Below are 23,067 nucleotides of genomic sequence, written 5' to 3' on the forward strand. Positions count from 1 at the left end.
CAATTATTTACAAACCATTTACATAAAGTCTTATATCTAGTCCCTTATTTCTATTTCCTGCGATATCGCAATTTAGGACTTATTAGCAAGCGAGTGAGCGATCGAACGAAAGCGAGAATGCAAACGAGAGAGAGAGAGAGAGCATGAGAACGCAAACGCATCTTAGTCTACTTATTTTTACTTTACCATTACTTACAATTTTCACGCTTCTAATCTAAGCGACTTCCGTTTCCTTTTTCTTTCACTTTTTTATACCACCATTTACCTTTTTCACGTGCATTCCTTCATTCTCCCTCATTCGCTCCTCTAGCACCCTCCAACTCCTTCATCCATTCTTCTCCTAATCCATCATCCCCTAGAATCTTAACCACATTTTCTTGCCAGCTTCCTTTATCTTCCATTCCTCTCCTACATCCTTCCCATACATGCTCCCATGTTTCCTCCTCCCATTCACATATTCTACACATTCTGTTCTCTTATTTTTCCCAGTACATCCCCTCCCTTACCTCGTTTCCCAGTCTAAATCTTGCTATTCTGGTCCACCTTCTCTCTCCCCATCCCTTTTCTAAATACTTTGGCACCCCTTCCTTTTTTATCATCTTATACCTTTCATTTTATTTTGATTCCTCAATCGCCCCCCATCTTTCTATTAATTGTCTTTCCCTCTCCCTTTTTTCCAATTCTCCATAGTTTACTCCAGTCCCGTCTTCTATTTCTCTATCATTAAAGAACTCCCTCCTTTCTTCTTCCCACCTCGTTAATTCGATCGCCCTCCCTCACCTCTCTTTTACCTCCATCAAACACTTTCTCGCCAACTCCCCTCCCTTTCCCTCCCTCCCTCAGCTTTGTCTCAAATTTCCATGCCCTCTTACCCGCTCTAATGCTTAACTTATCCCTTTGCGCTTCTTCTCTCACCATATATCCTAGCGTCCTCCAGTCTGCCCCTAGTGTCCACCTTATATACCTTTCTTGTAAACTCTCTATATCTTTCCTTTCTTTCCATCCCCATATCTCTGCTCCATAACCTAAAACCGGCCATACCAGCGTATCAAATAACCACATTCTCCTTCTCCAATTTTTTTTGAACCTTCGTTTTTCTATTCCCCATATCTGTTTCATTACCCCTGCTGCTTTTTTTATCCTTTCTCTTACATGAGCTGTATGATCTCCATTCGTCTGCAAGACATATCCCAAATATTTATACTCTTTGACTTCTTCCAACTTTATTTCTTACAATCTCCTAGTCCATTCTTTCTTCCTTCCCCCTCCTTTTCTAAACCTCATTATCTTTGTCTTTTCTACATTTACATTCAGCTTTTTCCCATCTAAGTATTTCTCTAATCCTGTAATTAATCCCGCCATCCCTTCTTCATCCTCTGCCATCGACACTATGTCGCCTGCGTATGCCAGTGTATATATCTTTTCCTTCCCTATGCTAACTCCTCCCCAACCCTTTCTCTTCATTTCTTCTTCCAAGTCTGACATTAATAAATTAAATAAAAGTGGGCTCAGAGGAGACCCTTGCCTCACACCTCTCACCAACCAGAAACTATCTCATACTTGCTCTCCTACCTTTATCCTGCTTCTTGTCTCTCTAAAAATTTCTGATACTCTCTTTATTAATCGCTCTCTTATCCCCTTTTTAATCATAACTTTTTCTGTTTCTCCTCGATTTAATGAGTCAAACGCCGCCTTTAAGTCCACGAACATTGCTATCATTGCCCCCTTTTCCCTTTTAATTCTCTTTTTACTAGATAGTTCAGAACATATATGTTGTCCATTAACCCCATTCCTTTTCTAAACCCTGTCTGATTCGGTGACTCGACCTTTTTTTCTTCAACTTCTATCTTAAATCTCTCCGACAAAATAGTTACATATACTTTATACAGTGTTGGCATCAGCGTCACCCCCCTATAATCTTTAACCTCCTCTCCCTTGCCTTTCTTCACTATTGGTGTAACTACTCCTTCTTTCCATAACTCTGGCCACCCCTCTCCTCTCCATACTCTATTACACATTATCCATGCCCATTCCAGTAGAAATTTAATTTTTCAATTTTTGGTTCAAAATTTATCTTTTTTATTTTAAAACGCAACTATTGGATAAAAAATGCATGTATTTTACGAATGCCTTATATAATTTGTTGATAACCCCGGCAGTTTCTCAGGGTGGTAGGGGAGGGGGCATGGCGAGAGCGGTTGCGACAGTCGCCTCGAAAGGGCCGCAGTACGCGAGTACCCAATCAAGTATATTGCGCAATAGCATGCATTGCAATTGGAAACAGTTCAGGAGGTCCTGACTGTTTACGTTTCAATCCCACCGAATTTATTCCAAGACTTATTTGAAGATAACCCCCACACTGGACAGAAAGCAGGAGTTTGGTGTATTTGGAAACAACCTTGTTTTGCATTTACATTATTAATTGCTTAGGTGTAAGCTTGTTGGTTTAAACAAAAACAATTTAGTACGGTCAAGGAAAATGAAAAATTGGTCAAGGAAAAGTCAGGTGCACCTGAATTTTTAGGCAATATGAAAAATTGCTAAGGAAAAAGTGAGAGAATTTTGAAAACGAATTTTTGCGGTCACCCTGGTAAAAGTAATGAATACTGAAGAGCTTTTGAATGCTTATAAATAATTGATCATTGATGTGTGTTTCTAACGAAGGGTTGCTCTCGTTTGTTCCAGTGTGCAACTGCAACCTGCACGCGAGAAAATGCAGGTTCAACATGGAACTGTACAAGTTGTCCGGTCGCGTGAGCGGAGGCGTTTGTCTGCAGTGCAGGCACTTCACGGCCGGTCGACATTGTCACTACTGCAGAGAGGGATACTACAAAGACCCTACGAAAGCCATAACGCACCGCAAAGCCTGCAAACGTAAGTACCTTCAATGCTTCATCATCCACCTTACAAAGTACCAGGCAATTTTAAAATTTCCAAAGGATGCATTACAATTTGCAAAGAATTTTTCATGCCCTTTGCGACTCTTTAAAAATAGACACGTTTTATCACGTGTCACCTCTCTATATCATATTACACGTAGCTATTTGTGATACAAGTGCCCAAAATAGACGTTTGTCGGCGCGTGTGAAAATTGCAGTATGAGCTGAAGGAAAAAGTTACAATCAATCGAGTATCAATTTTGTTGTAGCAATATCCGATCCGCATATTAGGTTACAGCGAAATTTGTGCATAATGTTCTCCAAAAAGAGTTTTTTTTTAAAGAAGTCCCTAAAGTACCCTATTTTCAAGATTTGTTCCCTATGGTATCTTATTTGCAGCCCATTTTGAAACTTTACAAAAAACTTATAATAAAATCAATGCTTCCAAAATTCTGGAATTTTGAAAAAAATGATAAAAATCATTAAATTTCTGTAAGAAGTCACTGTAAAAAAATATTCAGGGCTGCCACACAGTTACTATTCGTCACTTTTTTTTCAAGTCACTTTTTAGTCTCTTTTCTTAAATGAAAAGTTCACATTGGTAACTTTTTTTAAAATAAAATAACTCATGAGTTAATCACTGTTTAGTTCAGGTCTATACCTATTTCTGAATTGTCTTAAACTCTTTTAAGATATTATTGAGTATTTTTAAAGATTCCCGCGAAGTTTTTAATAGATTTCAATAATTTGAAGGATTTAAAAAGATTTTAGGGTATATTCAGTGAATTTTAAAAGATTTCCAGGCATTTTTTATTTATTTCGCTAATTTGAAGAAATTTCAAAAAGTTTGGAATATTTTAAGGTTAAGAATTTTCTAGAACTTCAGAAGATATAAATAATTTAAAATATTTCATTGGATTTTATAAGATTTCCGAGAATTTCAATGATTTTAAGAGATTTTAAAGCTCTTAACATATTTTAACACATTTTTCAGGATTTCAGGAAAAATCATAGAATATCACAGGATTGCATAATATTTTATTGTATTTCAAAAAATTTATTTACGAAAAGTGAGGTATTTTATAGAGTTCCAAAGATTTGAAGAAATTTAAAATTATTTTTTGCAATTCACACTGAATTCTTTTACATTCTTTGGAATTCTTTTGATTTTTTCAATTTTTGTAAGTTTACTGAATTTTCCTTAATTCAATAGATTTTTTTAAATTAAATTTTCTTATGTAATTGGTCTTTTAACAGATTTTAAACGATTTCAAAAAATTATTGGGGCCTTTGAAATATTTAGGCTACATAACAAAATTACAAAGAAATTTTAACTGATTTCACAAGACGTGAAGGATTTCGTAGGATTTCAAAAATTTGAAGAGATTTTCAAATACTTTTTGCGACTTTTTTGGGATTCGGTCTGAATTCGTATTAATTTATCATGAATTCTTTTAAATTCTTCTGAATTCCTCTAAGTCCACTCTATTTTAATAAAATCAATGTATTTCGAAAAAAGTTGTTTAATTCTTCTTGAATTCTTGTAAACTCACCTTACATGCGGTATTTCTTCAAATTCTTTTGGATAACCTTTTAATTTTTCTGCACTGATATCAAACTTACTGAATTCAATTAATTTTTTGATATTTTTTAATTGCTTTCAATTCATTTGATTGATTTTTAAATTCATCTGGATTTTTCATCATGTTCATCGAATTCTTTGCATTTCCCTTAAATTTTTCTAAATTTACTCAATTTTTACTAAAATAAATGGATTTGTTCGAATTTTTTACTTTTTAAATTAGAAATTCGTAGAGTTTTCAAATATTTAGAATTCAGCCTAAATTTTTAATAATTTACCCCAAATTCTTTTAAATTCTCTTGAATTTTTTTATTCACGTTAATTCTCCTAAACTTACTCAATTCTAATTCAGTCAATGGATTTTTTTAATTCCATATTTTTGTATTCTTTTCAATTGACTTCAATGTTTTTCAAAATCAGCTTAACCTTTTATAAAATTGATCGAATGCTTCTCATTCCCCCTAAACTTTTCTGAATTCTCTCAAATTTTACTGAAATAAATGGATTTTTTCGATTTATTTTCAAATTTTCCAATTCTTTTAAATTATGTTGAATTACTTTGTAGTCATTAGTATTTTTTTTTAGAAATAACTAGGGTTTTAAATATTTGAATGAATGAATTAAAAATTTTGTTAGAATTCACCCTGAATTCTTCTATCTTTTTTTTTTTGTGAAATTTCTTTGAATTTTTTTGATTCACTTTAATTCTTCTAAAGGCCATAGCCGGGTAAGCATGGGTGGTCTGCCTTGGAAGATATTTGGTTCATATTTATATGGTAAGTTGGTCTCATTATGAGACTAATTTACCCCAAGTGCCAACTTAAAAAAAATTTTTTTACACAAGTTATAAAATTTTTTCGAAAAATCAAAAATGTCAATTTTCTCGAAAATGGCTTAATAAATGTTAATGGTTTAAATATATATTGTACAAGGTATCACAGCAGTTCTAAAAAAAATCAATAGTCAATTCTGGCAATTAGAAATAGGAAAAAAAATTTTTGGGAATTTTGAAAAATAAAATTTTTAATGAAAACTTTATTGCACCGCCGAAATCTTTTTCTTGCAAAGTGACTCTTGACCTTAGTAACAGCATATATTTTCCCCAGCATAATCCCAATGGTGCTTCACAGTGAAAAAAAGAAAATTGTGTTTTTGACCCCTAAAAAGCATGGTATTCTATTGAAACAAGGGGTCTTTTTGATTTAAACTCATGGATTTCTTAAATTAGCATCAGTTGTAATTATAGATATGATATTGCATAGATTTTACTTCGAATCTTGTATTTTTGTCCTTTTCCGTTTGCTATAACATACGTCATACACGTACATACTACAGACACCTAATGTACACGATAAACGCAATATGCATTACGCAGACCGCCTGAAAATATACAATATTTCTACTGCAATTTTAACAACCGATTGCGGAATAAATATAAAAAATGCTTCTTTTTTCGAGATCTCTTGATTTATAGTATAAAATAAGGGATCAGCAAAAGTATAGACAGAATCTACGAAATAGTCATAATTAAAATATACGAAGAATATTCTTCCCGTTAACTGCCAACATTCGCCAAACTATTTTTAAGTTTGCGGAAGGACCGTATGACTGAAACAGAAAGTGAATTACGAATGAATTTAAGAATTACGTTTTTTAGTACACATTTTACTATGAGCATCGGTGACTGTCACTAGGAATATAATCGCGTGAGTGCTTTTTTATGCAAGGACTTGATGAATGGAACATAAAGTGAACTGTTGAAGCATCAACTGATATTACTTCTATATCAAGTCTAATTGACAACAAAGGTTATCTTAATTACTGATTGTTTTTTTGAATTAACCAAAAACGTGATAATTGATCGGTTGGCGTAAATGTACGAGTAAGAGTGTCAAAACCACGAAGATTCGTGAAGCACAATGAAGGCTAATCGCTACTAATCTTCGGAATACACTTAAGAATTCAGAGGTACGTAGCGTAAAGAAATAACACTCGCAAAATTATGGGTGAAAGTGAAAATATTTAGAAATATCCAATTCTATTAATAAGTTTAACAATTATGTGAATCGTTGAGTTCAACCAAATAGGTAGTAAGAAAAACTAAGCTTAAGGCCAATATGAAAAAATGGTTTCTCTAACAAAGTATCATTAAGTAATGTTATACGTAAAACAACATAATTGATGTGATTTATCGCAATTCTTCTGCAAGCTAATGTTATATTCATAGATGTGATTTGCTTCCAGTAGGACCCTGCGGTGGTTATGTGAGTATAGTTTTTTTATGGTGTATATAGTCTTTATAGGTACAAACCTGACTGATAACCTTCACGTGGTGTATCTTGGGCAAACTTAAAAATAATTTGGCGAATGTTAGCAGTTAACGGGAACAATATTCTTCGTATATCTCAAATATGACTATTTCGTAGATGCAGTCTATACTTTTTCTAATCTCTTATTTTCTACTATGAACCAAGAGATCTCGAAAAAAAGATGTATTTTTTATATTTATTCCGCAAGAGGGCTTCCATAAACCACGTGGCCCCATTTTTACCATTTTTTGACTCCCCCCTCCCACCATGTGTTCCACCGTGGCATTATCGTCGACCCCCTCCCCCTCCCCCTAAAGCAACCACGTGGTTTATGGTAGGCCCCCAATCGGTTGTTAAAATTGCAGTAGAAATATTGTATATTTTCAGGCGGTCTGCATAATGCATATTGCGTTTATCGTGTACATTAGGTGTCTGTAGCATGTACGTGTATGGGGTATGTTATAGCAAATGGAAAAGGACAAAAATACAAGATTCAAAGTAAAATCTATGCAATATCATATCTATAATTACAACTGATCCTAATTTAATAAATCCATGAGTTTAAATCAAGAAGACTCCTCGTTTTAATTGAATACCATGCTTTTTAGGGGCCAACAACACAATTTTCTTTTTTTTCCCTGTGAAGCACCATTGGGGTCATGCTAGGGAAAATATATGTTGTTACTAAGGTCGAGGGCCACTTTTTAAGAAAATAATTATGGCGGTGCAAAAAAGTTTTCATTAAAAATTTTATTTTTCAAAATTCAAAAAATTTTGTTTTCCTATTTCTAATTGCCAGAATTGACTCTTGATTTTTTTAGAACTGCTGTGATACCTTGTACAATATATATTTAAACCAGTAACATTTATTAAGCCATTTTCGAGAAAGTTGACATTTTTGATTTTTCGAAAAAATTTTATAACTTGTGTAAAAAAATTTTTTTGAGGTTGGCACTTGGAATAAATTAGTCTCATAATGGGACCAACTTACCATATAAATATGAACCAAATATCTTTCAAGGCAGACCACCCATGCTTACCGGGCTATGGCCTTCGCTCCATTCAATGGCCTTTTTTTAATTCAACTATTTTCTATTTAATTGATCCTGAAGTCTTTTAACCTCTCCTTAAATACGTAGGCATTTTCTCAAATTCCTTTGAATTCCTTTGAATTCCCTTGAATTTTTATAAGTTCATTTCAAATTTTCTGAATTAATTTGAATTCTGTTGAATTTTTTACCTTTTGAGCGCTAAAAAAGTACCATATGAGCGTGACAGAAAGTATCCTTTGGTCCCTACAATTTATCACATAGGGACTGTAAGACCTGCAATTGTAGCAATTTCGATTCGTGCAATTTTAAAATCTCCAAAGGATGCATTACAATTTGCAAATAATTTGTCATTCCCTTGGCGTATTTTTAAAAATATACTCATCCTACCACTTGCCACCTGTCTGTGCCATATTTTAGTTAATTGATATTGTGATACAAGTGCGCAAAATAGGCGGTTGCCGATGAATGTGAAACTGGCAGTATGAGCTGCAGGCAAATGCTGCAAGCACGTGTTGCAATTGTTGCAGTTTTCGATCCGGATGGTGGTTTACAGCCAAATTTGTATAATTTTCTTGAAAAAGAGTTTTTTCAGAATACAGGCGAATTTCAATTGTAGCAATTTGGATTCGTGCAATTTCAAAATTTCCAAAGGATGCTTTACAATTTGCAAAGAATTTGTCATGCCCTTTGCGAATCTTTAAAAATAGAAAACGTGTTATCAATTGTCACCTGTCTGTATCATATTACATGTGACAGATATTTTTGATACAAGTGCCCAACATAGGCGATTTACGACGAGCCTGAAACATGCAGTATGGGCTGAAGGCAAATTCTGCAATCACATGAGCAGTATTTGTTGTAATTTATGATCCGCATGGTGCTTTACAAGGAAATCTGTGTATAATTTTCTTTAAAGATTTTTTTAATAATACTTTTCAGAGTGCTCGCAGGTCAGGGAAAAACTTGAAAATCAGGAAAAACCTAGAGTTCAGAAAATACTGCATGAATTTCTAAAATTGCTTATGTTAAAAGCATCCTTTCTACATATATTACGTGATGCTATTTTCAGTCCTTTGACTCAACCCCCTCTCTTGTGACAGTTTGTGACATTTCGGTGAACCCAACGTTAAAATTTCGTGTGACACTGAGGCTTTAAACCACTCTTATTTTGAAATTCGAAATATAAATGGAAATTTATTTAATCGTCAATAAACAATGAATAACGATTTAAAACTATTTAATACCATTATGAGAATAATTTAAATTAAATTCTTCAAACATTCTTTTTCATTTAAATTAATATTTTAAATATAAAATTAATCTTTTTACTTTAAAGGTCATCCTTTTTCGATAAAAATGTTTAGGTTGTGGTTTCAATTGTTTTTGATTTGAAACTACATTTTTTTATTTGTTAAAACATTTACTATCAAATGTTGTGTGAATAATTTGACTTTTTGACCTACAATTTTAACAATTTACTATAGAATTAAACTATTTGGTTGAAAATTCAACTATTTGGTTGTTAATTAACTTTTTGGTTGAAATTCAACGGCTTTGTAGACAATTCGTCTTTTTGGCTTACAAATTTTAACAATTTGGTATAGAATTAAACTATTTTGTTGAAAATACCACTATTTGGTTGTAAATTAATTTTTTGTATAAAATTAATTTTTGTTATAAACTAATTTTTTGTTTGAAAATGAGGATATTCCATTTTTTGTTGATTTTTTTTACAATTTGAAAATTCAATAGGCTTGCAGAAAATTTATATATTTTGTTAAAAATTTATCATCTTGGTTGAGGATTTAAATTTAAATTTGTTTAAAATCGATCTCTTTTAGTTTAATTTAATTGGTTGAAAATTCATTTTTGTGGGAATTATTTTTTAGCTGCAAATTTATTTTTGAAACTTAATCTTGTTTTTTGAAAACTTATCTATTTAGTCGAAGATTGAAGTTTTTTGTTAAACAATCTTCTTTTAGCGCTGAGTTTCACTGAATAGTAAGTAATTTTTGTTGTTGAAAAATAGTTTTTTTTTTAAATAAATATATAACAATTTTATTTTTGGTGTAAAATTATATTTTTTAATTGGAAATTCAACTATTTGGATTAAAATGAAACCACTGAATTTTTTGTTGGTAATATTCTAATAATAATATTTTTTAATTTAGACATATTGGCTTAAAATGACATAATTAGATCGCTAGGTAAAGTATTTGTTTAATAAATTTTCCGAGATACAATAGATTCCGTAGAATTAATTATTTCTTTTTCTTTGATTATTTACAAAAAATTTAATTTAATTTTCTGCAGTATTATTCTTAAGAATTGCTTGATTATAAAACCTATACGATTTTATTAAAAGAACATCATTACAATTTTAAAACTTCTTTCCAATTTTCTGTGAAAGGGAATCTTGTTATTACGGAATGAAGTTGTAATATTCTCGAATCATAGTCCCGATTTCCCAGACATTTATATTTGCTGAAAAGGAATGAAAAAAAGTCTTGTTTTCAATTATTCACTCCGTTCCATAAACGAAACTTCATATTAATAATGAACTTGCTCCCGGCCTTTCATCTTAATCTGAATCCGTCTTATTTCTATTATTCAAAGTTTCAAACTTTCCCGAGGCACATTTTCCTCCTCCTTTCTTGAAATTCTTTCAGTTTAATTCAACTTGCGCTAATGGTACTCTTGCTGTGTGCACTCTATAAATTTACTTTGTGGAAATGAGTTCAGTGTTTGTGTGCATTATTTCCTTTATCTCTTTGAATTAACCAGCTTACAATTAGAGAGAATATTTAGCATGTTTCTGTCTTTAATAAACACTTTTATAATGGGATTTTGTATTCTTCATTTTATCAACTAAAATCTAGGAGTTCTTCATTCAATTTTCTATTTTAATAGAAATGAAGGAAAATTTATAAATTTTTGTAAGTTAGCAAAAATTAGGGACAAGTTAGGCATTTCGAAATAAAAATTACACATTTCAGTGAATTTCTGTAAGGACTAAGCACTTTAAATATATTAATTGTCAAGATAATCAGGGTTGCCACAGTCGCTCTAAGTCATTTTTTTTCTCTAAAATTATTTTAAAAATGTACGAGTATTTTAATATATTTAAAGACATTTTCATGAGCTTCAAGGCATTTCAAAAGATTTGAAGTATTTTAGCATATTTTAAAAGATTCCAAGGGATTTTATAAGATTGTCGAGGATCTCAATGATTTTAAACCATTTTAAAAGCTCTCTATGTATTTTAATAAATATTACAGGATTTCATAATATATAATTTCATTTATAATATTTTAGTGGATTTAAAAGGATTTATTCACAAGAATTGAAGGATTTCGTAAGATTTTATAGATTTAGAAATACTTCAAGGTATTTCCCATGATTTAAGGATAATTTAAAGATTTTACGATATTTTGAAGGATTTGAAGGAATTTTCAATTGAATTCAATAAATTCAAGGGATTTTAAAGAATTTCAATATTTTATGCTCTTTTTGAAAATTGAAGGGAACTTTCCATAGCTTTACAACATTTGAAAGGGATTTCAAATATTTGAATTTATTTTAAGAGATTTAAAGGGATTCCCAATTGATTTCAGTGATGTAATGAGATTTAAAAATATTGAAAATATTTTAGGTTACTTAAAATGATCCCAAGCTATTTTCAAAAGCTTTAAAACATTTCAAGGAATTTAAAATGACTTTATAAGGAATTAAAAAAAAATATTCCAAGGAATTTTTGATTGTTTTCAGTAATTTAATGAGGGTTCAAAGGATTAGAAATATTTTAAACGTTTAAAAAGATTCTAAAGGATTTTCAAGTGATTTAAAATGATCTAGAGGATTTTAAAAGATTCCAACGGATTATAAATATTTTAGTGAATTTTAAAAAGATTTCAAGAATTTTTTACACTTCTTTCCCATTTGCTCTTAAGGCGTTATTTAATAAAATTTAAAAGGATTTTAAATATTTTGGAGCATGTTAACCATTAAATGACACTGGGGGTCCATTGGACCCCAGATCATTTTTGAACAAATATAAAAATTCGTAAATTCCATGAATTGTTCATTGTTTTTTAAAGTGTTGAAAATAAAATTTAAGTTACGACACCGATTGATTCTTTAGAAGAGATGTTAAAGAATACTAAAAAAATTTCTTAACAAAAATATCAAAAATTAAACTTTTTACAACAGTTTAAAAACTTTGGGGTTCAAAAGACCCCAAGTGTCAGCTACGTTATTTTTTGGAGGTGTGTTATTTAAGGGTTAAAACATTCCAAGGGATTAAGTAATATTTCAGATGATTTCAAAAGATTTTAAATGGTTTGAAATACTTGAGGGTATTTTAAAAAGATTCTAAGAATGTTTTAATTAATTTGAGTAATTTAATGGGATATAAAAGGATTGATTATATTTTGGGGTATTTCAAAAGATTCCAAGGGATTTTATAAGATTTCAGATGATTTCCAAGGATTTTCAAGAATTTTCAATATTTAAGGGGATTTCAATGATTCCAAGAAATTTCCCGTTTATTTCAGTAATGTAATGAAATTTAAAAGAATTTGAAATATTGTAAGGGTATTTTAATATTAATAATAATAAAAAATAAAAAGTTTTATTGAATTTCAAAGAATTTATTCACACGAAGTGAGGCATTTTGTAGATTTAAAAAAATTTAAAGAGATTTTCAAATTTCTTTAAATTTAATTTTAATTTGTTCAGACTTCACTCTTAATTTAGAATAATTTATCCTAAATTCTTTTAATTTCTTCTGAATTCCCAAGTATTTTTCTAATTTCTCTTGAAACTTACTGAATTCAACAATTTTATCATATTCTTCAATTGTTTTCAATGTACTAGAATTTTTTAAAATTGATCTTGAATTTTTACGAATTTCGTTGAATTCTTCTCATTTTTCTTAAATTTCTGTAAATTCACTCAAGCTTTACCTTAAATGGATAAAATTTGCTCCCTGATTCATTTGAATTAAACCTGTTTTGTTCTGAAATCTTATGAATTCATGTTGAATTAGTTGAAATTCATCGGGAACTTTTGAAAATTCACGTGGAAGTTTTGGTCCTTGAATATTAATATTCAGGAAAAACTAGTCAGGCAAAAATCAGGGAATTTTAAAAATGAAGTTCTATGACCACCCTGTATATTTAAGTCTGTTACTGAAATAATCAATGGCAATTGAGAAAAGGAATCCTGGAAATTAAAAGAAGGAATTTACATCAGAACGAGGTAAGGATTTTATCAGACGATAAAAAATTTCCGAGAATTCGTTGAGGCGTATTATATGGCGTATGACGTATTATATTATATTATTATATTATAGGCATATTAAATGAAAATTTTAAACCGGCACTCTTGAAGGCTACCCTCTGAATCTTGGGATCGCGATCCTTCAACTAAAGAGCATATCCTTGACGCCTCTTTGCCAATGATACACACTCGCCTTCTGGGCATAATATAACTCGCACCGTGAAATTGTCTGCTTATCCTCTTCGCATGTTCAGCATTACTTGAAATTCATCTAGCTTTTGCTTCGCCACTGAATAATCGTATGGCTGAGAATAAAAAAATTGAAATTTTTCAATTCTAAACCTTTAAAAAAATGTATTTCAGAACATCATCAAATCTTTTTTAGCCTACAAATTAATCAAAAGAAATGTTAAAATGATAAGAAATTAAAGACTGTGAAGCTATTTACCTAGGAAGATTGCTGAAGAGATTGATTAGCTATTTCTATCGGCGCGGTATTGCGGCAGACTCTCATTTAAAATTCCAATTTTTTCTACAAAATAAAAAATATTGAATTTGAACCATTTAAAATATTTTTTATGCATATTATTTTACTTCTTACAACCAACCTCTCTTAATGAAAATTCCTTTTTGTGTTAACGGATGACAAGATTATCCAAAAATTATTTTTATTAGGAATTATATTTTTACACTGAAACAACCTTTTAATCGATTGTTTGACAAGGAAAAAATTATTTGTTTATTTGCTAATAAATTATTAATAAACTTATACCCAACATATGTTTCTTCCAATAATAAAACTGCGTACAGGTTAGCAACGAATGGTTGCACAATCCTTTTTGGATTTATAAATATGTTATTTTGGTCAAACATGGATATTTTGCGTGTAAATAAATTTCCACGTAAATGTGGACGCTTCCTTAGTAGAAACTTTCAAGAATTGGAAAAATTGACTGAGTCATTTAACTTTCGTCGTATTAAATTTTGTCCATTGCTCCTAAAACATGAATTTCATGTAGTACCGGCTCTGTAATAAAATTGTAAAATTTATCGATTAGTTCAACGCTTTTTTATAATTCTATTTATTTTGTACACGCTGTGCAGCATATAGAAAGTCAGTGACATGCTATTTGAACTAAGCCAAAGATTTATTTTCTAAACCTCAAAAACATTTGCATGTAAGTGACACTATGAGTGTGATTAACATAAATAGAAATGCGTACTATAGAGGCAGAGGCAAGCGCTGCATGTAGGATTCCTCTAATCGGATTATGCCAATTAAATGGGAAGTAGGGTTCGGGTATATATACAGTGATGAAAACGCCTGATTCGAAAGTCTACGTGGGGTCGAAGCACTGAGAATCGTAAACGCGAAACTCTCGGAGCCAATTAGAACGCGGTAAGGAGCTTAAAGTTGATACCGTGGAAAGGTGAGAGAGAAAGAAAAAAAGGGGCATAAAAAAGCAAACGTAGAAAAACGGAACAATAGAAACGGTGAGGTGACAAAACCTCAGAAGTGATTCAGGAAAAAACTTGCAACGTTTGCACATCTCAGACCTAAATAAGCTCCCTCTTCAGTAATTTTTATGATTTTTGCCCTCTCAATTTTACTTATTCACATAACTGTTTTTATTAATCACTATTCTCTTCGACGAAGAAGGTGTGGATCTCGAGACAGTGAGGGTACGTGGGTTAGCGCTCGTCGATGATAAGGTTGTTATGGCAAATTCAGTCGAAGAATTGCAAAGAATGTTGAGCAAACTAAATATTAGCATGCAGAACATGGGCCTCAAAATTAAGGCAAATAAAACAAAAGGTATGGTATTTAAAGGAAAAGGGTGAAAAAACATGCAACATTGTCCGAAATGATGAGAAAATAAAACAAGTTTATGAGGACGGATATCGGTAAAGCAGGGCCTATTATAAGAAGTAAAAATATATCAATTGTACCTAAAAGGGAAATATATAATAATTCTATATTTACACAGGCTGTGCTATACGGTAGCGAGACATGGACCTATCAGGATAAGGATAAGAGTAATGTGGTGTAGAGGAGACACCAGTTGAAATATTTGAAAGGAATTCGTTAAGATGGTTTGGGCATTTTGTGAGAATGAAAAATGAACAACTGACAAAACAAGTGTATCAAGGCAAAATAAATGGCAAAGATTGTGGTGTAGAGGAGACACTAGTTGACATATTTGAAAGAAATTCTTTAAGATAGATTCGGCATTTTAAAAGAATAAAAGATAAGCGACTGACGGAACAAGTGTATCAAGGTAAAGTAAGTGGCAGTGTGCCCAGCGGGAGGGAGGATGCCTGAAACGAACAATCTTGGATACTAATGGGCCGTCGTGGAAAGCTTCACTTAGTGGATTTGATTAGAGTAAAAAGCGCAGATGTTACTGCAGGATTATTAGTTAATTCTTATATTAAAGACATACATACATTTTTTGAACTCCCAAGAAATTTTGAAAAGCTTTAAATTTTTTCAAAGGATTTCTAGAAATTTCAAATTACTTCAAATATTTTCGGGTATTTTAAAAGTTTTTTAAGAGTTTGTAATAAATTCCAATACTTTAAAGTTATTCCAAAGGAATAGAAAAATTTTAAGGTATTTTATAAGCTCCAAGGCATCTTCAAGAGATTTAAAACATTTCAAGGGATTTCAAAAAATTGTGCAGGATTTGAAATAATTTAGGGTGTTTTTAATAGATTTTGATAACTTAAAATAATTTCAGAGGACTTGAAGTATTTTTGGATACTTTTAAATATTTTAGGTTGTTTTTGATAGCTTAAAAAAAACCCAAGAAATTTAAGAAGATTTGAAAGAATTTGAAATCTTGTTGGGTATTTTCAAAGATTCAAAGGAATCTTGTATTGATTTCAGTTTTTAATGGGACTTAAAAGAATTTATAATATTTTCAGGTATTTTAAAATATTACAAAGAGTTTTTAAGATATTTCATATTTTACAACGATTTTCAAGTATTTTAATGATTTAAAGAGATTTTTAAAACTCTCAAGGCATTTAAATAAATTTTACAGCATTTGAAGAAATGTCCATCAAAATTTTTTCGCAAGATGTAAGGATTTTCGGATCTAGAAATCTTTTAAACTAACGTTGAATTCTCAGGCGTTGCTTCAAAACCTTTTGAATTCTCTTGAATTCGTCTAAACTCATTTTAAATTTACTGAGTTCAATTAATATTTTCACATTTTTGAATCTCTTTCAATTCATTTGCGTTTTGTTTTTAATCCACATTAAATTTTTATGAATTTCATCGAATTCTTCTCATTTCTCACTTAAATTCCTCTATATTCACTCCAGTTTCAATTAGAATTTACATCAATGAAATTTGTTTCCAATTCCTTCGAATTCTCTTGGCTTTGACTTGAATTGATTCCAAGTTTTATAAATCAAATTCGATTGAATTCTTTTTAAGGCAAATGAATATTAATTACATTCTTAATGCACATTCGTCACATTGAGTCACTTTTTTCAGAAAATATTTAATTAAAAATTAAGTTTGTTTCTATCTAGTCACAAATTACGTTAAGTATTTTTTGCTATTCGAAGAGTTAAGTTGATCGGTAGTGTTGATTTTTATTTTCGGAGATTGTGGAATGATATCTACACTGATTGATTTTAACTATCTCTGATGATAATACATATTCCTTTTAATTATTATATTCATAAATGAATTTACATTGAAAAATGTAGCAAGCTTAAAATTTAAGTTTTTTAATATAAGTGGTCAGAGAAAATGAAAAATTATTTATAAAAAAATTAAGTAAAAAGTCATTGAGTTTCAAGAATGAAGTTTTGCAGCCACCCTGTCTTAATATGTGATAACTTTTTAAAATATTTTATTATTATTATTATATATGGTGCAATTAGAGTTTTCTCAAATGAAGCACAATTTCGGCGACTAATATTTGACCTCTCAAATTTTAGCTCCTGCAATTAATTCCCTGAAGTAGGGAAACAGGATCCGCGTTTAATTCGCCAAGAGTGGTTGCCAAAGACAATTAAAGTTACATTAGATAAAGCGAAATATCCTGAATTATGCATACAATGTAACCGGGGCTTCGAATGGTCTTTGCGTGCCACTGACTCAACACCTAACCTATTGATTAAGAAAGACTTCAAGATCGTAGAGCTTACTCTATTTAAGTTTTAATGTCCATAATTTCTTTACCCACTTTTTATGAATGCATACTCAGAAACAAAATTTCTTCCACTACAACAAATCTTTTCTTGGTTATACAAGAAAATTTGTTTGAGTTAAACAAATTTTGGTTGCCTTAATAACATATTTGATTGACCCAATCAAATTTTGTGATTTCATCAAAAGAAACCATCTATCAAAATATTTGGTTAAAACAGCAACAGTTTTTTGGGACAACCAATTATTTTGTTGTTCATGCGAAAACCTTATTCTATGATTGAACCAACAATAATTTTTTTACTTCAGACAAATTGTTTTCTGAGTACAGGAAATATTAATATACCACCTGTCCTGTTCAAACGAGTCCAAATGTAATAAATCTCGATTTAAATTACTTTCCTCATAGCAGGGAACTATATTAGCTCGAGTTCTTATAGTGTAATACTTTCCCTCTTCTTAAAACCTGTTTCGTGAAATTATTTTTAATGTTTACACCTTTATTCGTGAGGTTGTTGCATTTTAAACATCAGGACTTGGACGTTTTTTCATTCCTTATGTATTAATTTTCCTAATTGAAAACTCTACAGTTTTCAAAAATATTCAGAAATTTCCAAAAAAGGCTTTTTTCCAATATCACTAATTATTAGTATTGATAACCGAAAAATTGTGTTCGCTAAAGATATCAGTGAAGATGAATTTATACCTCAAAACAAATAAACAAACCATACTGTTCTTGAGAAAATATCTGCACTAAAAAATAAAACAAATGAAAACAAGAGACTACACAGAATTCTGAAACAAACACTTTTTTGCTGTGTGACAAGTATCATTAAATTAACTCTTTTCAAAAGGAAAAAAGGTACTTAATTTTTTAATTTCGAAAAATTTTCCCACCTCTGTAAAAACTTGATCTCACTAAGCCTTTATCAGAAACAATCAAATTTCAGGATTAAAAAATCTGCATTTACACAATTTGGTTTAAAATTAAATGAAACAAAATGTCTGGTGCGGACAAGATTTGACCGAGTTGCGATCGAATACAGGATTTCATAGCGAATCGATGGCATTTCATTAGTCTCCTACGAATCTTTTTTCAGCAAACATTATCCTTTCGCGACAAACTTAACCTATTCTTGCAGTGAGATAATTCTGCTTGTGTACTAAAGATATTCGAGGGGTTCAAAACAAAACAGATTAGAAGACGATGCTTTTGTTTCAAGACAACTTTTTCTCTCATTTTGATAGACTATCTATCAAAAGCATCTGATAGAAATTTAAAGGAAACCCTTAAAATTTCGAAAACAGAAAATGTATTGAAAAGTTTTACATTTTCTGTTATCAAATCCCATAAGACTTTTCCAGTAGGGATATTAATTCGTAGCGGTATTTATTATTAGTAATAGTTTGAGGATGCCTTAGTTGCGAATAAAGTCAAAAAAAATGATAATACTTTTACCTATATTTGTAGTTTACTTGATGATCAATAATTATCTACTCTAGATTGCATTATCCACTGCAGATATATCTCACTTACATCATCTGATATCATTTCAACTTCCCTTTATAAGAAATGACTCTCTAGCAAGAAAACTAAGTCAAACACTAGTCGGAAAGATAATGCGAAAGGAATGAGGGGTCATCAAAAACTTGGATGGTTTCAATCTTGATAGAGCTTATTTCACTTCATCTGTTGATATGAGCAACAGCCGAGCTCAATGGGAACAGGCTATGCTTTTGGTACGAAGAATGCACGCACAGAAATTCTATGCGAGGACGCTTATCTGTACGTATACATAAGTATTACTGTATTAAATGACAATGACATAAATATTTAACCTTCACGGCCAGACAGAATCGCTGTTATTTTAGATGTGATAAGATCTTTCTCGTATGGTCAGTATTAAAAACTTCCTGAGGGTAAAAGCGTAGCCAACATCATCCCAGTACTCTGAAGACTCTTGATTTTGAGTGTACAGGAGCCTCTTGAATTTATTGGGCTCTTGAATTTTTAGATTGTGCTTTGATACACTCAGTTCTGTGCTTTTCGGACTTATTTCGTTCTGGCCAATGAACTTGAGAAGAAATGCAGTAGTCTTTAAATAGAATTGCAAAAAAATAAGCTGTTTGGCACCGTTAAAAAACTGCGTGCTACTCAGAAAAATGTTTGTTTAAATGAAACAAATTGTTTGTTTTAGGATCATACAAATATATTTTTGATTAAAAAAATATTTGATTCAAATAAAATTTTTTCGATTGAAACACAATGTTGTTTAACTCAAACAACTTTTTTTCAAGTAAATCAATTCTATCTTTGATATAGGGTCAAACTAATGTTTTTTTCATTCAAACGACAATTTTTCTGAGTGCTCATTTAAGGGACATCAGATTTTCGTAACACAGAAACATAAGTTTGAAAAATATTGGAAGTTTTTATATTTTCTTTTGTTAGAGAAAATCTAGAAATTTACCCTTCTTGATTGAAAAATCTTCTGTTGGCTTAAAAATTCCACTGTTTTGTTGAAAATTCATCCTTTTTGGATCAAAAATTCTGCTATTTTTGAAGAGAATTTAGAAAGATCTGCTTTGGTTAAAAATGACACTTTTTAGTCAAAAATTAAACTTTTTTTGTTGAGGATTGAAATAATGTGTTAAAAATTCTTCTTTTAAAGTTAGATTCAACTGTTTCTTATTTAAAATAAAAATTGGTTTTGCCTAAAATAGCAACCATTACATTTTTCTTTGAGAATCCATCTTTTTGTAGAAATTGGACTGTTTTTAATATTAAATAAAAATGTCTTGCTTATTTGTTGAAATTTAATTTTTGTTATTGTTGAAGATTCATCATTTCAGTTGGAAATTCCACTATTGTGTTAAAAATTTAATTATTTTCTTAAAAATCAACTATTTTTTTGAAAATTCACATGTTTTGGAATAATTTTTTTAACTTTTTTTTCTATACGTTTTCTTTTGTAATTTATTTTTCTAGGTTGAAAATTCAACTATTTTGTGGAAAATTGGTTTCTCTTGCTTAAAAATTCAATTATTTGGTTGTAAATGCAACTGTTTGGTTAATACTTTTTTTAGTATTCAACTATTTGGTTGAAAATGGTTGAACATTTCAAAATGTCTCAAATTTAACTTTATGTGATTACAGATTTAAATTCAAATACAGATGCATAGTTTTTGTTCGAAAATTCACATACTTTGTTGAAAATCCATCTTTCGTGGATTGAAGATCAATATTTTTTAGTAGATATTTAAACTATTTTGTTGAAAATTCAATATTTATGGACTTAAAATCTGAAGTGTTTTTTATTGAGTTCAATATGGTACCTTTTCACTAATTTTATTTAACAGCATTTATTCCCTTATTTTTTGAAAATTGCCCTTTTTCCCCTGTTTTGTGGCTTTAATAAACTTTATTTTTACCTTTACACCAAAGTTAATAAATATAATCAGTAGGAAGCTTATATAAACTTAAATATATGTAGTTAACTTTTTTTAAAAGTTATATTCTTTGCCTCTAAGCTAAAAAGCGAAACCACGGCGTGATGAAATCAAATTTAGAGTTACAATTAAAAGAACTTTATAATGGCTATAAAAATAATAAATACCCTTTTCTCCTGCTGTAATTCAAAATGAAATTCGAAAAAAAGAGTAGACAAGTATAAGTACAGGTTGAGTGCAAAACAGCATCTTGGCTGCAGTCGACTGGAGATTACTAGGCAGCCGAAAGATCGACGGAGCGCCGGCTAAACGCGTAAAGGGACTCGAGAATAAATTAAAATAAAAGGCGGCTAAAGTGCTCGAACATCCTGTCCGCGCGGTAACTAGATACTTCTTTTCTTTTTATCCAGTCCCGTCTTTTACCTTTTCTTTCCTTTTCTTTATTTCTCCTCGTAACCAGCCTGTTATCTCTTTGTGTTTCAACACCCGGCGTCAATGAAGTTGATTACGAAGAAGAATGAATGAACAATATTGATTGGCAGACTTTTACAAGAAAAATGAGGCTAATATTCTTTTCCCCTTTTACAAAACTTTGTTATACTAACTTTCAATATTGTTGACACAAATAAATTTAGAAGTTGCATTTTCAATCTGATTGTTAACTTTTCAAGCCAAAAATACTCTAGATTGCAAGTGGATTACGCCGGATTACAAGTGGATTTTAGAATCTGATTATAATTGGATTACTTTGGGTTACAAGTGGTATATTTTGAATTGCAAGTGGATTGCTCAGGCTTACAAGTAGATTACTGTCGAATATTAGGATTACTCTAAATTACTTGAATTACTGCAAATTGCACTAGACTCCTCGCATTACAGAAGATTACCAGTTCGAATCACAAAGCAGTTCAGCGGATTATCAGAGTTGCCCCGCCCCCCTTGGGTAGATATTCTTCAATCGCTAATTCCGATTTCGAAGGATGTTCGAATCGCGGGATTGAGAGGATTTCAGAAGTGATGAAAAACCCTCGGATGAAGAAGTAAAGTAGGGGAAAACGTCGTACTTAATAATGCAAAAGATGTCAGCTTGTTGTGATTTAGGATGAGGTAGGAAATTGTTGAAAGGAGCCATAAAAGATCAAACTCCAATTTTCGCTGCAGGCCTTCTCGCAATGTTTGCTGCTTGAAACGGGATGATCTTGAAAGTTGCGTTGCGTTATAACATGCATACAACTAACTACCTACGGATCCTCGAGCGTATGTGAAGGTGCTTGAACCCGATGCAAAGTACAAAGCTTTCTCGTTCACTCGCACACGTTAGCATATTCATTACCCTCCACTTAGTCAAGACTTAAAACCTGGGTTCCTTCCTTCCAACTTACTGTGAGATCAGCACTAAAGACCTATCCTATATTTTATACTTCATTGCGCCTCCTTTTTACCGCGGATTTATATCTACCTGTACCTACTTTTTAATCCCATCTAGTCTTCCATCCCTACAAGGCAAGGCTGCTTCCACATATTAATGACGCTGCTTTCAGTCAAGGTGTCTAGCGTTTCTTCAAAAAACAATTCCAGGACTTTTCCAGATTTTCCAGGATAAAAAAATGAATTATTCCAGGTGCCTTTTCTTATACAGTGCATCAAAAAATTTTTTACAAAAAACTGTAGAAATTGTAGATCTAGCGGGAATAAAAAGTGAACATTTTATGATACACCGCCAAAATCTGATTTCATGGTCGAAAACCGTTTTATGATTATTGTTATGTTATCACACTCAACTGAAAATTCCTGTACAGGAACCTCGGAGGATCTTGGACATGTTCCTGGACAGGAATCTGCACATGTAATCTTGACTGTTTCTGTACTGGAATTTGGCTGCAAGTTAACCTTTGAATGATCATGTTTATTTTCCTTTACAGATTAATTTTAGAGTCAGGTTCATCTGCATGAACTTTTTCATGATCTTATACATGAAGCTGCATAGGTTGTCTCTCTCGATAATAAGTGCGATCTTCAAGGGAATAAAAGGAAAGCAACTTGATAGCTGAGAACGATATGAGTTTTCGCGACGGCATTCGATAAAAAAACCCACACCTGTTGAGTACAGGAACCTGAGCCTTAATTTACGTTGCAGAGAAACCTGTACAGGAACCTATAATCGATCATTCAAGGGTCCCTTTGTCGGTGCATACAGGAACCATCAGGATTACCTGTGCAGGTTTGTATACAGGAATAGTTTTGAGATCCTCTGAGGTTTCTGGACACGAATTTGTAGCTAGGCGGTAAAAAATCATGAGGCTATAATCGAAAATATTTCGAAGTTTCTCAAATTTTTTTAAATCGG

General features: G+C 31.2%; 1 protein-coding gene across 1 annotated transcript in view; it reads left to right on the plus strand.

Moving 5' to 3' along the window:
- The window catches only part of LOC117174684 (netrin-1-like), a 452,050-nt gene that overhangs the window by 291,601 nt on the left and 137,382 nt on the right, over window positions 1-23,067 (plus strand). The window contains exon 2 of the mRNA XM_033363983.1: window positions 2,686-2,874. Coding sequence (XP_033219874.1) covers window positions 2,686-2,874 — 189 coding nt within the window. The remainder of the gene's footprint in view (window positions 1-2,685; window positions 2,875-23,067) is intronic.

Source organism: Belonocnema kinseyi, chromosome 6 (assembly GCF_010883055.1).
Source record: "Belonocnema kinseyi isolate 2016_QV_RU_SX_M_011 chromosome 6, B_treatae_v1, whole genome shotgun sequence".
NCBI classification, from domain to species: Eukaryota; Metazoa; Arthropoda; class Insecta; order Hymenoptera; family Cynipidae; genus Belonocnema; species Belonocnema kinseyi.